Source organism: Aspergillus ruber, assembly GCF_000600275.1.
Source record: "Aspergillus ruber CBS 135680 unplaced genomic scaffold scaffold00028, whole genome shotgun sequence".
Lineage (NCBI taxonomy): Eukaryota > Fungi > Ascomycota > Eurotiomycetes > Eurotiales > Aspergillaceae > Aspergillus > Aspergillus ruber.
The window spans coordinates 118,280-133,880 of NW_024467324.1; the positions used below are offsets into that span (position 1 = coordinate 118,280).

General features: G+C 49.3%; 2 protein-coding genes across 2 annotated transcripts; both read left to right on the top strand.

Annotated features, from left to right (window-relative positions):
• Nucleotides 1–808: 808 nt before the first annotated feature.
• On the top strand, nt 809–10,477 carry EURHEDRAFT_380290 (membrane morphogenesis protein VPS13; the record flags this gene model as incomplete). The annotated part of the gene is made up of 4 exons (XM_040779277.1): nt 809–8,230; nt 8,290–9,910; nt 9,966–10,382; nt 10,437–10,477. The coding sequence occupies 4 exons, from the start codon at nt 809–811 to the stop codon at nt 10,475–10,477; spliced, it is 9,501 nt and encodes a 3,166-aa protein (XP_040635888.1).
• Nucleotides 10,478–11,963: 1,486 nt separating this feature from the next.
• Nucleotides 11,964–15,592, top strand: EURHEDRAFT_405318 (uncharacterized protein; the record flags this gene model as incomplete). The annotated part of the gene is made up of 7 exons (XM_040780373.1): nt 11,964–12,152; nt 12,207–12,552; nt 12,605–12,722; nt 12,775–12,961; nt 13,004–13,046; nt 13,357–13,750; nt 13,801–15,592. The coding sequence occupies 7 exons, from the start codon at nt 11,964–11,966 to the stop codon at nt 15,590–15,592; spliced, it is 3,069 nt and encodes a 1,022-aa protein (XP_040635889.1).
• Nucleotides 15,593–15,601: the final 9 nt, after the last annotated feature.

Sequence of the window (15,601 nt, forward strand, 5' to 3'; positions counted from 1 at the left end):
TCAAACGAATCTTGAGATCATTGCCGTGATAAGTTGCTGAGGTGCGGTCATCTGCTGGCTCGGGCGTACTGCAACAACCAACCATGCAGCTTCCCGCACGTGCTATATTAATACCTCAGGCATTAGAAGTACCACATCAGGCAATAGAGCCAAGACCCCGAATCAGGGTTGGTACCCTACAAGAAAACGCTATTCCACTTTTGGACGAACCCTCAGGGGACCGACGTCACTTCCTGCCGCCCTCCCTCTTTCGGTGTCTCTCGTACCTCCTCTTTCGCCCCGATTAACTCATCCGGTTGTTTTTGTCGGACAAACCTCAGGCAAGTCACCAACAACAGCCTTCGACTCTCAAACAATCCAATTGGAGGGTTGTCGGAAGACACATTACGCAATTGGGTAAGCCGCCTCAGTCTTGGTACCCAACCTCTCCCTCTGTTGCTTCTGTTTTGGACTCGTTATCTATCAGATACCCTTTTCGTCCTTCCCCGGTCATCTGCTTGACATCGTTATTTTTTTCCTTATTTCAACCACTGTACATCTCAACTCGTTCATTTGGGTGCTGACAATCTGCATAGTTGACGTGTGATCACTTTCCCGCATGGCTATTGTTTCCCCGACCTGCGAGTGTGTCTAGAGCTCGCGTGGCCCCGCGAGGTGAGTAACGTCTGCCCTTTTATCCCAACTTCATTTTTTCAACATGATACTGATGATTCTTCTCATGGATAGACAGGCGCCACCGCTCATCAAATAACCCCACTTTTGTCGATAAACCTCCCTCGGACCTGGGTCACGGCCGCATCTCGACACCATGTTAGAGGGTTTGGTTGCCAATCTGCTCAACCGCTTCCTGGGCATCTACGTCAAGAACTTCGACGCTAAGCAGCTTAATATTGGTATCTGGTCTGGCGATGTCAAACTGCGGAATCTGGAACTACGCCGCGAGGCTCTCGATCAATTACACCTACCTCTGAACGTCGTCGAAGGTCACCTGGGCGAACTCACACTATCGATTCCGTGGTCGAATCTAAGAGGGAAACCAGTTAGAGTCGATATTGAAGACGTATTTCTTCTCGCCGCCCCCAAAGAAGATGCCGACTACGATGCCGAGGAGGAGGAACGGAGGGCACATGCTCTCAAGATGGAGAAGATCGAGAGTGCGGAAATTATCAAAGAACGGAACTCTGAAGGAATGAGTCAGGAAGAACAGCGCCGGAACCAGAGCTTCACTCAGAGTATGATCACAGCTGTTGTCGACAACCTGCAGATCTCGATCAAGAACGTCCATTTCCGCTATGAAGACTCGGTTGCCTCCCCCGGTCATCCGTTTTCCGTCGGAATAACCTTAAAGGAACTCAGTGCGGTCAGCACGGATGCGGAATGGAACCCCACCTTCATTCAGTCGACATCTAGCACCACCCATAAGCTAGCTGTCTTGGGTGCCTTGTCAGTATATTGGAACACTGACTCAGAGCTCCTTGGTACTGGCCGAGGTTCTGATGTCGGCGCTGAAGCGCAGGGGTCAAGTCATGCGGAGCTGATGCAAAAGCTCAAGGATGCCATTGACAATGACGAAGCCAACCAATTCATGCTTCGTCCGGTCAGTGGTCGCGCTGGGTTGGAATTGGACAAATCTGGAAAACACGACAGACCCGCAATTAAAACCCGACTTCTATTCGATGAGCTCGGTTTCGTCTTGGATGATCACCAATACCGAGATGCACTGATGCTTGTGGACCTCTTCCATTACTACATTCGCCACCAAGAATACAAGAAGTACCAGCCCAAGTGCCGTCCAAAGGAGGACCCCCGAGCGTGGCTGAAGTTTGCTGGTAATGCTGTGCTAAGCAAGATCCACGAGCGAAATCGAAGATGGTCTTGGGACTACATAAAAGAACGGAGGGACGACAGGATATCCTACATCCAGGTGTTCAAGAAGAAAAAGCGCGATGAAACTCTATCTCTGGATGAATCAACAGAATTAAACCGGTTGGAATCGAAGTACAGTTACGAAGACCTTCGGTTCTGGCGATCATTGGCAAGAAACCAACTGCGAAAGGAGAACGTCGGTGTGAAGAAGCCTGCTCAGCAGCAGACGTGGGGTGAGTGGTTCTGGGGTACAAAGCAAGAAGAATCAGAGGATGCCTCCATGACAGAGGAGCAGCGACAGGAGCTTTACAACGCCATCGACTGGGACGAGAAAAAAGCTATTGCCGAGAGCGTGGAAGTGCCAAGGGAATGGGTCAAGTTCCAAGTCCATTCGGGCCTGAGGGCAGGAAGTTTCACGTTGAAACGTGACCCTCATGGAGAGGCAAACGAGATCATGAAGTTGGTGTTTGATGAATTCCGGGCCAACGCTCTACAACGTCCCGACTCATTCTTTGTGGATGTCGGACTGGGAGGCCTGAGGGTATATGACGGAACAACCGAAGGCAGTCTTTACCCGCAAATCGTCAAGGTCAAAGACTCTGTTCCAGAATCGAACAGTGGACCGCGTATCACCGATAACGACGAACTGGCCTCCGAGGAAAGCGTGGATGGCACTGAAGACGAAGAAAGCCTGTTCCGCTTCCAGCTTGAGAAGAACCCTCTTGAGAGCGATGCCGATTCCATTGTAAAGGTCAAACTAAGGAGTATAGAGGTCATCTATAACCCCACATTTCTTGTTGAGGTTGTCAAATTTTTCGAACCTCCCGAACGTCACATGGAATCGATTGGAGCTATCTTGGACAGCGCAGGAGCCACAGTGCAAGAAATCCGGCAGCAAACTAGAGCTGGACTTGAGTTTGCTTTGGAAGAGCATAAGAAGGTTGACGTCCATTTTGATATCAATGCACCTCTGATTATTGTCCCGGAAAGCATCACCCAGGAGAGTTCCCTTTGCTTGATCCTCGATGCCGGTCACATCAGTGTCAACAGCGAGCTGGTAGATCGGGAAACAATGAGAGATCTCCAAGCCAAACAGAAGCGTCAATATGATGAGGGAGATTACAAAGAGCTCGAACATTTGCTATATGACAGGTTCTTACTCAAGCTTGATTCGACTCAGGTCTTGATTGGCCCTGGCATCGACGCTACGAAGTCGCAGCTCGATTCCGGCGACACCTCCATGAACCTGCACATCATTGATCGGATAAACGTGGATTTCGTTATCGAATTGTGTATCGTGCCCAAGGTTACCGAACTGACCAGAACTCGAATTTCTGGACACCTTCCGGAATTGCACGCATCTATTTCTGACGCCAAGTACAAGAGCCTAATGAAACTGATTGATATTGCCATCCCACGCTTCGACGAGGACGAACAAAGCGATGCGTCCAAGGAAAAGAAAAAGGAGGAGAAAGCTTTGTCTGGCAACCGAGCGCGATCGTCCTCTCTCCAAGCATCCAACCGGCAGCTGCCGGTTGTGGACGAGGATTCAGATGCCGAGTCCAAAGAGGAGAAGAAGCCCGGTAAGGGCTTGGAAAGGCCTTCCAACATCCATCGTCGTGACTTTGAATTGAAGTTCACCGTCGGTCGTCTTCGTGGCTCCATGTTCCGATCCGATGCACACGACTCACAACGGGACCGTCTTCTAATCGAACTGGTCGCCGAAGGGTTTGAATTGGACTTCTACATGCGTCCGTATGACATGGTTGCGGAAGTAATCTTGAAGTCCCTTGGTGTTGATGACCACATCGAACAGAATGTTCCAGAGTTCAAAAGGATCATCTCCTCCAAGGGCTTCAATGCAGATGAGGATAAAGACCTCTTCCAGTTGAAATTTGTCCGTGTCAAGCCGGAATCCCCCGAATTTGAATCCACGTATGAAGGCGTAGCGATGAATCTGGACGTGTCCGTCTCCACTATAAACCTTGTGGTCACTAGGAGAACGCTCCTGACTCTTCTCGACTTTGTCCTGCTCACTTTCACGAATCCCGAACAACCCAGTAATCAGGATACGCAGAAGGACAGGGCGGTGCAAAGTGATGCAGAAGTTGCCCAGAGGCGACAACAAGCTGGGAAAATTCGCATCAAAGCGGACTTGAAGAGTATTGCTCTTATCCTCAACAACGATGGTGTCAGGCTTGCTACTTTGAGTCTGAATACTGCTGATGTTGGGGTCTTCCTCGTGGGCCGTGCTATGCTCATCCAGTCCCGTATTGGAAGCTTGACCCTGGTAGATGATATGAACATAGGCGCACCTGAGGATTCTGACATCCGGAGGCTTTTAACTATCGAGGGTGAAAACTTTGCAGATTTCAAATACGAGACTTTCGACCCCGAGAGTGCGGACTACCCTGGCTATGATTCGGAAGTATTCCTGCGGTCTGGTTCGATCAAGATCAACTTCCTGGAGGATCCATACCGGAAGATCATCAACTTTTTGGTCAAATTTGGCAAGATGCAGGCTATCTTTAATGCCGCTCGTCAGGCTGCGGCCAACCAAGCCAACCAAATGCAGCAGAATGCCTCGCGTATGAGATTCGATGTCGTGGTTAAGACTCCGATTGTGGTCTTCCCAAGAGCCATGGTGAAAGAGAACCGTCCGCAGGATACGATTACTGCGCACCTTGGAGAAATCTATGCCAAGAACACATTTGTTCCTCTGGATGACGAAAAGGAAGATAGCCCTGCTGTCAACGTGATCTCCAGTGGCATCCGCAATATCCGCCTGACCTCCAAATTCAACTTCGACGACGGAGCAGTGGAAGAACTTGAGATGATTCAGAAGGTGAATCTTGATTTTAGCATATGCTATCTTGAGCATCAAGCAGACAACCCCCGTCCGGATATGGAAATTGAGGGTACTATGTCTCCTATCAATCTGCGCATCTCGCAAAACCAGTTCAAATTCCTGATGGAACTTTCGAAAACGGTACCTGCTGCCTTCGCGACAGACGTCGAACAGCAAGAGCTTGAGGCAATGGAAGCTCTCCCTTCGTCGGTGAAGAAGGAAGAGACTTCAAAGGCTTTGCAAAACGTCAAGAGTTCTGAAGATACGGGAAAGCAGAGCGAGTCTAGTTCGGAAACATGGGTGCGACTCGACATGGTCTTCAAGGTGGACAGTGTTGGCTTGGAACTTATCCTTGGGAAGGACGACGAGCCAATTGGGAGCCTCGAGGATTCCAGCTTGTCGAAGTTTGCTCTTAATGATACTCGAGTTCAGCTACGGATGCTGAATGATGGATCATTGGAATCCGAACTCCTGATTCACTCCCTTTCGATTCGCGATAACCGCAACAACGACTCAAACAAGTTCAGGAAGATTATGTCATTGATCAACAATGACGTCCAGCAGCAGTTCATGGCGAGTCTCTCCATGTCTCCAGGGCCGGACAAGCACGTCATCGCAATGTTGACGATCGATAGCCCTCGTATAATTCTTGCTCTCGACTATCTTTTTGCGCTGCAGTCCTTTGCCAATTCAGCGTTTGCGACTGGACAGCCTGTTGTGGAAGAGGATGGCGATGAGTCCCCAGACGAGTCAACTCCCCGATCCAGCGTCGGTGACAGCGCATACAACGACAGATCCGCCATTGTGTCATCGAATGGAAACAGCAATCCACCAGCCTCGGCCGGGCAGACGACCGTCTCGTTCAGAGTGAACCTTGTTGATGCTCAGGTGATCATGCTTGCAAACCCTGCCATAAACCATACCGAAGCTATCGTCCTCGGCACAAAGCAAGTGCTCTTCTCGCACCAGAACGTCTCTACATTGCAAATCACCAAGGTTGGGATGTTCCTCTGCCGTATGGACAAGTTTGAAACGAGCAGGCTTCGGATTCTGGACGATTTTACTCTTGAGTTGTCTATGGATAGTCGTGTTCAGGAGCGGGGCTCGTCTCTTACTTCCATTGATGTCCATCTTGAGCCCTTGGTTCTCCGTCTTTCGCTCCGTGATATTCTGATGGCCACTCAGATTGTGAACAAGGCTTCTGAGATGACCGCGAAACCTTCGCAGGAGGTTGAAGGCAGCCAGACGAAGAAGATCTCGGACAGCAAAGGCAGCAAACAAAGGAGATCGGCTGGCAAGCCAGCTTCTACTGCTACCACTAAGACACGGCGAGAGGCCAGTGAAGCCGGTTACTCGTCAGATCGCAGAATTGTTCCCCAACGCACCGCTGTTCTCAAACGAGAGGAGTTGAAGGCGCAGATTGATGGTGTTAGAGTCATTCTTATTGGTGACTTGCACGATCTGCCATTGCTCGACTGGAGTGTCAAGAAGTTCTCTGTTGACGTTCGTGACTGGTCGTCCGCCTTGAATGCCGACACAAGCTTCGATACTTTTGTTAACATCTATAATTTCTCCAAATCGGCATGGGAGCCCCTCTTTGAGCCATGGCAGTTGGGCTTCCACATGGCGAGAGAAGTAGAGCCCGAAGTTCTCTCCCTCGACGTTTACTCTCACAAGACGATGGAACTTACTATTACTTCTGCCACAATCGCTTTGGCGTCCAAGTCGTTCCAGATGCTCAACACTAATGAGGATGTTCTGTCGAAACCGAGAGGAGCTGATGCACCGTACCGAATCCGCAACTACACTGGTTTCGATCTCCGCGTTTGGGCTGATGTCAGCGCTGACGAAGATGGACCAGCTGCTAAGCTTGTCGACGGCGAGGAATACCCTTGGCGATTCGAAGACTCAACTGCGGTTCGTGAGACCTTGGCTCCTGAAGGCCATGCCGGTCTTGTGGGCGTCAAGCTCGAGGGCAGTGGCTTCGAGAGCGTGGGTCGCATCCCTGTCGTGCGTGAAGGCGAAATTCTGTACAGCTTGAAGCCCAAGAAGGATAACATTCTCCACAGACTTCTCGTTGAGGTCAAACTGGGTGCCGACAATGTCAAGTACATCACTTTCCGCTCGCCGCTTCTTATGGAGAACAACACGCAGATCCCTGTCGAGCTGGGTATCTACAACCCGAACGACGGCCACTTGCTAAAGATTGAGAAGATACTTCCTGGAGATGCTCGCCCTGCGCCCGTTGGAGCAGCGTATATGCATTCCGTCGTGGTTCGTCCGGACCAAGGTTTCGGATATGACTGGTCAAATGAGCAGCTGCACTGGAAGGATCTCTTGAAACGGCCGACGCGGACAATCAAGTGTCTCAGCGAAAATGGACAACAGTCTCCTCCGTTCTATTTCCAGATGCACGCCGCCTTCGATTCGAAAGACTCTTTGACAAGCACCTATCCGTACATGCGGGCTAGGATCTTTGCTCCCGTCGAGATCCAGAACTTGCTCCCGTACGACTTCAAGTATCGCATCTATGACAAGGACACCAAGAAAGACTGGACGAACTTTTTACGCAAGGGTGGTGTTAGCCCAGTCCATGTTGTCGAGCTTTCCCATCTACTGCTACTCAGCATTGACCTCCAGGACACTGTCTTCAAGCAAAGTGAATTCGCAATTATTAACGGAAATGCCCAGGATTTCCGGAGGGAGCACACGCTACCATTGAAAGACGACCGAGGTATCCAGCTGATGTTGAAACTTCACTACTTCAATGTGCCGGATAGCGGAGGTGCCTTCAAGGTTTCGATTTACAGTCCATACCTGATCCTGAACAAGACTGGTCTTCCCATGGAGATCCAGAGCAAGGCGTTCATGCAGTCGGCACGGTCAGCAGCTGGACAGGGCCTGAGGGCTGACGCGAGACATGGTGGCCGTACACTTCCGTACATGTACTCTTACCCGACTGACGACCAGAAAAACCGGTCGATGATCAAGATCGGCGAATCCGCCTGGTGCAAGCCCCAAAGTTTCGAAGCTATCGGAAGTACTTTCGAAGTGATGTTACCGGACCGGGCTGGCCGCTCAGAGTTCCACTCGGGTGTATCTGTCGCTGAAGGTGAAGGCAAATACAAGATGACCAAGGTCGTCACCATTTCACCTCGTTTCATCATGAAAAACAAGCTGAGTGAGGACATTATGGTTCGTGAGCCTGGCTCGCCCAACGTCTTGACTATACAGAGTGGCGAGCTTCTCCCTCTTCACTTCCTGCGCCAGGTTGCGGAGAAGCAGCTCTGTCTGTGCTTCCCTGGTGTAAACAACCAGTGGTCGTCGCCGTTTAACATCGCGGATGTCGGAACTGTGCATGTGAAATTGGCCAAGGAGAACCAGCGCCAAAGATTGATCAAGGTTGATATTATCCTGGAGGGTGCCACGCTTTTCTTGCACTTCAACATTGAGACCCGCAACTGGCCGTTCTCTATGCGGAATGAGAGTGATTTGGAATTCATCTTCTACCAGGCTGTATGTTTTCAGTCCCTGTCCGTGTTTTTGATAATTTGTGCTAATTGGGACTTCTGCAGAATCCAAACGTTGAAGATGACGAGGATGACCGGACAAGTGGTTGGCGGCCGATCCGGTATCGCCTGCCGCCTCGAAGCATTATGCCTTATGCTTGGGATTACCCGGCCACGAAGAACAAGTCCCTTGTTGTGACAAGTAATGGCAAAGAACGGCACATAAAGCTTGCTGAAATCGGAAACTTGATCCCCATGAGGATACCCCCAACTCAACACGGTGAACCCCAGAGGATCATCGATATCAACATTGTTGCCGACGGCCCGACGCAGACGCTTGTTTTGTCGAACTTCAAGCAGTCAAAGAGTATGTACAGGCAACAGAGGGGACAGTCTTCTCAAGCAAGCTTGAGCGCTGGTTTCGAGGTCAAGGAGTTAAACTCGGATGTCAATTTCAAGGCTCAGCTTCGTCTTGGCGGTATTGGTATTTCAATGGTCAACCAGAACCTGAAGGAGCTCCTTTACCTCACCTTCCGTGAGATTGACATCAAGTACCGGGAGTCGAGGGTGTACCAGACGCTGAACACTACGATTAGGTGGATTCAGATCGACAACCAGCTTTATGGAGGAATCTTTCCCATTCTGCTGTATCCAAGTGTCGTTCCCAAGACTGGAAAGGAGATGGAAGCCCACCCGATCTTCCACGCCATGGTTACGCGCGTGAAGGATGACTCTTATGGTGTGCTGTATATCAAGTATGCCACGGTGCTCCTACAGCAAATGACACTTGAACTTGACGAGGACTTTGTTCTGGCTCTGCTCGATTTCATCAAGGTACCGGGTGCTTCCTGGTCTGAAGAACAAGAAGGAGCGCTTTGCGACGAAGATCTCCGAATTCCGGAACCGCGGCACGAAGGTGCTGAGCAGGATGTGTACTTCGAGCTCCTGCATCTGCAGCCCATGCAACTGGATATCTCATTTATGCGTACTGAGCGTGTGAACGTCGAAGACACGATGCAGCCATCCAACCCGTTGATGTTCTTCGTCAATGTCATGACCATGTCTATTGGTAACATCAACGACGCTCCTGTTCGACTGAACGCTTTGATGCTGGAGAATGCTCGTGTTTCTTTTGGTGTCCTTGCCAGCAATATCCAGAGGCACTATACCCAAGAGTTCCTTCGTCAAGTGCATATTGTTCTTGGGTCCGCAGATTTCCTTGGAAACCCCGTAGGTCTGTTTAACAACGTCAGCTCTGGTGTTGCTGCTATCTTCTACGAGCCGTACCAGGGTCTCGTTATGACGGACAGACCCCAGGAACTGGGTTACGGAATTGCTAAGGGAGCCACGAGCTTCGTCAAGAAATCTGTCTTTGGTTTCTCCGATAGTATGGCCAAGTTCACCGGAAGTATGTCCAAGGGTCTTGCGGCTGCTACCCTGGACAAGGAATTCCAAGATCAGCGTCGGATGTCGAAATCTCGAAACCGCCCGAAGCATGCACTGTACGGTATCACTGCTGGTGGCAATGCTTTTGCTAATAGTTTGGCGAGTGGTATCGGAGGACTTGCGCGTCATCCGCTCCAGGGTGCTGAGAAGGAGGGATTGCAGGGATTCTTCAAGGGTGTCGGGAAGGGTGTGCTGGGTTTGGCTACTAAGCCTGCCATTGGTGCTTTTGATCTTGCCTCAAGTATGTGACATCAACAACTGTGTGGGAAGTACATTGAATTCTAACTATGTGATAGACCTCGCTGAAGGTGTTCGAAACACGACAACTGTATTCGATGCTGAAGGTCTGGATCGTGTCCGTCTGACCCGTTTCATCGGAACAGAGGGCATTGTACGGCCCTATTCCCAGCGCGAAGCCCTGGGTCAGTTCTGGCTCAAGACGACCGATGATGGCAAATACTTTAACCAGGATTATATCGCGCATCTGGAGCTCCCGGGTAGAGACATACTGGTCATGTTGACCTATGACCGGATCATGCTCGTCCGCACCAAGCGACTCCGGAGCGAGTGGGATATTCGATTGACGGACATCCAAACAATCTCAAAGGAGCGGACTGGAATGAGTATCACGCTTAAGGGAGGTGCCAATGGCCCATTCATTCCGGTGCAGGATGAGAGTTCGAGGAATTGGTTGTATAGGCAGATTGGAATTGGTGAGTTTTAATTGCCATTATAGTTCTTAGAATTCGAAGCTAATGCTCTCGCAGCGGTGAATGCGTTCAATGAACGATACAACACGAGGGGTTGAGCTGTACACGATGCTCTCATCTCCCTTTAATGATGTTACGCTGGAAAACGAAGGACAAGTCATGATTCTGGGGGGCATAGTGTTGAAGTTATTGGAATGGAAACTAAAAAAAATGAAGGCATTAGTTTACGACTTGTCGAGTATACGACCAAACGAGTATATAGATGTTGCAGCTTTATGTTATTGAGCTTTGTTGTTTGTTTGTACATAATACTGCATTTGTTCTAATCACTACCAGTATTGTTGCGATGCTTTCTCCCTAATCTTGTTGTGCTTGAGGTGCGTTAACGTATAATAAAGTAGCCATGATATCTAAGCTGCCCAAACTCGAAACAGACCCCCATTGACGATTCCGTACGACAAAGCCCGGCTCCTGTACATTTTAGCGGTTTCAGAGAACAAAAAAAAAAAAAAAAAAGAAAAAAGAAATGTGGTAACTAACTAACCAGTAGTCTGTGATCAATTTCTGGAGTTCTTAACAACTACGAATTACTGGGTGTTCCTACTGGATCCCGTTCTCACTGTATCTATAGTGGAAGAAGGATGTGCAAATTGTCTCGAAAATAGGAGCATCCTCCCTGACAGTCGCCGGTATCTGTTACCCAATAGCAAGTGTGGTTACGGCAAAATTGTCCATGTAGCCGGCCCTGCTGTGTGTTAGCATCTCTATACCTCTGTAGATGAAGAAGCAAAAGGCGTTGAACTCATGCTCTTGTATGTCATGCAAACATTCTCACACGGTATTTGGTATTGTGTCAAAGTGAATTTAGTCGGCATAAAAACACAACATTTGTGATCTATATCTCCGTGGAGGGTAAGCTCGACGGGAAGAGCCACTCTAGTATTTCTCTAAGTGTCTCCTTTTGTTTACCCTGTTACCGAATGTCTTCTTGGTGATGTATGTAATAGAGTTGTCCTTTAGCTGTTAGCCATTCATTCATATACACTCCAATCTCATTAAGGAGGTTGTGCCTGACCATTAGCCACTATAATAGAGCGTAGGAGTCAGATGGTCCTCGGATGGGGATGAGTCCATGTAGGAATGTCGTTCAAGACTAACCCCAGTGATATGGCTTGATTCTTTAAGATATTTCGTCTCATGCTTGAAAAGCAAGTGTTAATTTCTATTCACTGATTATAGGGTTGAGGGCTGATCGATGGATATATATCTACTTCACTGTTCACACCCTCACGTCTTCAATATCAAACCACAAACCATTATGCTCTACTACGATCGGCTTCGAGAATTTTAATAATGAATTAGTTTGCTATTTGCCGCCGACTTGCTTCTGTAGACCTAAATATAAGAGATGATATTGCATCAGGGATCCATGGCGGAATTAGTCCGACAGTTACCCCGAAATTGACACGAATTAGTCAGATTCTCTGCGGGGCATTGTTATGAGGGGTACCATAAAACAGACACATAGCAATTATAGTAGCTTTTGCTTGAGGTTCTACTCAGATTCACGATAAAAAATACGAAATGGTACCCAATTGGACGCGACTGATCCGGTTCATCGCCGAAGAAGATGGCCAGGCCCATCTGGGCGAGGTAGACGCCAATCAGGACGTTGGCCTCGCATTGCTGAACAAGGAGAAAGTGACGGCAAAATTGGTCACTGGGTCTATATTTGATGGCACAGTGACGGACAAGCAGCTGCAGGTTGCCCAGGTAGGTCTTTGCACGATACTAGGGCTTGTTGCGTTTACTAACCAATGTGTCCAGCTCCTTGCCCCCATCGAGATGGAACATGTCCCCATAATCCGATGCATGGGTCTCAACTACCGCGACCACGCCCGGGAAGCCAACATGCCCATCCCAGACGTGCCCGTTCTTTTCATCAAGCCCCGGACTGCACTGAATGGCCCCTACCCGGCCAAGATCAATGTGCCCAAGATCGCGCAGGACGGAACCAGTGACTACGAAGCGGAATTGTCATTTATCATTGGCAAGTCCGGTCGTGACATTCCTGAGTCCGAGGCCATGAACCATGTTCTGGGCTTTACTGCGAGTAACGATGTTAGTGCTCGTGCGCAGCAGTTTAAGAACAGCCAATGGAGTTTTTCGAAGGGTACGTGGGCCAATAAGACAGGGCCTTGGACACTGCTAAAAGAATGATATAGGATTTGATGGTTCCTGCCCATTGGGTCCGGTACTGGTGAGCCCATCGGCTATTGATCCGCATAACCTTGATATCAAGGCGATTCACAACGGCTCTGTTGTGCAAGACTCGAACACTCGGTAGGTGCGATACGCCATCATTAGATACAATCGAAAGCTAATAGCGGAACAGTGAAATGATCTTCGATATCCCCAAAACCGTCTCGTTCTTGTCCCAAGGAACGACCCTGGAAAGAGGAACGGTGATAATGACCGGTACCGGTCCTGGAATTGGCGCTATGCGTGATCCGAAGGTTGTATTGAACGACGGTGATGACATGCGCGTTGCGATTGAGAACATTGGGACTTTGGTGAACAAGGTTTACTATGAATAAATTTGTAAATAGCATGAATATGCATAGATAGTAAACCACTCGGACAGACTTCGGACAAATACCAAAAACGGTAAAATACAAACTTCAGCGCGGATCATGTGAGACCCGGAGAAGAATGCGGGGGTATCTGCTTGTATACTTGTCGATCTGTCTTTTCCATCTTGTCAATATCTCCGTTCATCACAACAGAGCTACAGAATGGTCCAATGGCACGATTTTCGTCGTTCGTCCATTTCCTGCCGATCATGTCGTAGCCGTAAAGTGAAATGGTCGGTTGACATCCACCGCAAAGGAAAGCAGCACTGACAGTTCTAGTGACCGGAGATCCCCTAATTGCTTGGTATGCAAGAAGACATCGCAGGATTGCTCATATCCTGCAGGACCATTAAAGCCAGGTCCGAAGATAGGTTCTCTACGCCAACGGAAACGTCTCTCGGATGAAAATGATAGAGATGACGACGACGAAGAGAGACATCCCACTAGACCCAGGCTAGGATCCGAGAACGAGACTACAGATCTTATATCGGATTCCCCTAGCTCCAGTTCTGCTGTTGAGCGGGAGGTGTCTTTGTTGGCTGAGAGTCACCATGCTCCGGCGACGGTGGAGGGAAAAGTACCCGACCTCGCTTTTATCTTGCATCCATCGCATGAAAGTCCGGGCTCGAGAGAAGAGCATACCACTGAGAAGCAGCCATCTGGGGCCACTCAGCAAAAGGCTTCCTTGGACAAAGCGCGTTCTGTTCTAGAATCATCATGGCCAGAGGTAGAGAAGTCGTGAGTGTGTTAAATCATAGTGCAAGGCTACTTTTTACTAAAACCACCAGGATTGAAATATATTTCGACAACATGGTGGCTCTGAACCTATTTCACAAGCCTAGCTTCTATGATAAGTTGGGTCGTGTCATATCTCCAACAGAGGTTACTGCCTTGCTGGGGGCCATGATAGCCTTCTCCGTGCGGTTTCAGTTGGCCGAGGATGGAGTAGAAACAAACACGCATAGACGAGCAGCACACTTCCTGAACCTTGCATCAGAGTATAGCAATGATGCATTGAAAGAGTGTGGTGACCATACACCATCATTATCTTTGCTCCAAGCGTTTATCCTTGTCGCTCACGGTCAACTAACGCAGGGTGTTCTGGGAAGAGCATGGCGGACGTTAGGGACATGTGTCCGACTAGCATACGAAATGAACCTGCATCTTGTTGATGCTCGTGGCACGGAACATGTCCTAAATAGCAGGCAATGGTCTGAAGACGAAGAGAAGCGCCGTGCTTGGTGGGCTATCTGGGAAATGGACGTCTTCGCCACAACTATCCGACGAACACCTACCGCCGTGGACTGGTCGCAACTGGAGACTCTGCTCCCAGTTGATGACGAGCATTGGTTTGACTGTAAGCCCACACAGAGTTGCTTTTTTCAAAAAGACCCGATTCTTCGGTGGAAGGCACTTGCAGATAGCGGAAGTCAATCGCCCAAAGCATGGTTTATCGTTATAAACTCCCTTATGAAAGAGGCCCAGCGAATATCCAGCCCCAGGGGCATTCCAAATGGAAATGGACCATCTTCTGACCGAATGGACGAGGCTCGTCAGCGACTCGAGGTCATTGCTAACGCTGTATATTGTTTTCAACTAGCCCTTCCAAGTCACCTTAAATATCGGCAGCAACATCTGGGATTTGACGCTCGCATCCACGGCGAGGTCTCGTCCTTGCGGCAAATACACTGTTCCATTTACAATATTTACATGATGACGCAGCTCGCACGACTCATGATCTACCGCTACGACGTATTCAAAGGGCGATTTCATGTAGCACTTCCTACCCATGAGCTCGATGTTAATCGTGAAAACTCCGACATGAATGCGAAAGGGAAGACAGAGCGCCTAGCCGTTAATGAATATTTCGAAGCCGCCGATGATATGCTTACCATCATCCACCGCAGCTGCGACCATCATATCCGATACATCAACCCCTTCCTCTCAAACACTATCTGGCTGGCATCAGCTGTGCATTTGATGCGCAGCCAACTCTGCCGACCGGGGGCAATTAAATCTGCTGTAAAGTCCAGGTATGAGGTTCTGCATCTGACATATAAGAGATGCGTGCGATTCTGGGATATGCATACCACTGTTCAACAGAATTTGGAAACCCTCGAGGAGCAATTGGAAGCGTGGCAGCAGTCCAGGAAGAAGCGCAGAACAGAACGGAGTCATGCTTCATCTCCACCGGCTCGTCGGGAGCACTCGTTCCAAAGTCCAAACCTTGACGACATCCTATCCGTACCAAATACGAATTCAAACGGCATGACCACAACAGTCATCCCAACACCACCATCAAGCAACAGCTTCAACCCAACTAACTGGCACGCTGGAATTCCAGCTGAAGACATGCGGAACGCATCGATGGTTGATATGCTGTCTGAACCATCAACAGACGCTCATTTTATTACAGACCAGATGATCCCGTCCGCCACACTAATTGATCCTATGTTCCTCTTCGGGAGTACGCAGTCACAAGGGCCGTGGATTGAAAATAGCAGGGCGATGGATGGAGGGCTTGATATTGATTGGAGGTATTTGCAGGTACCGAATGAATTGTCGGATGCTCTCTTCTAGACAAATTTA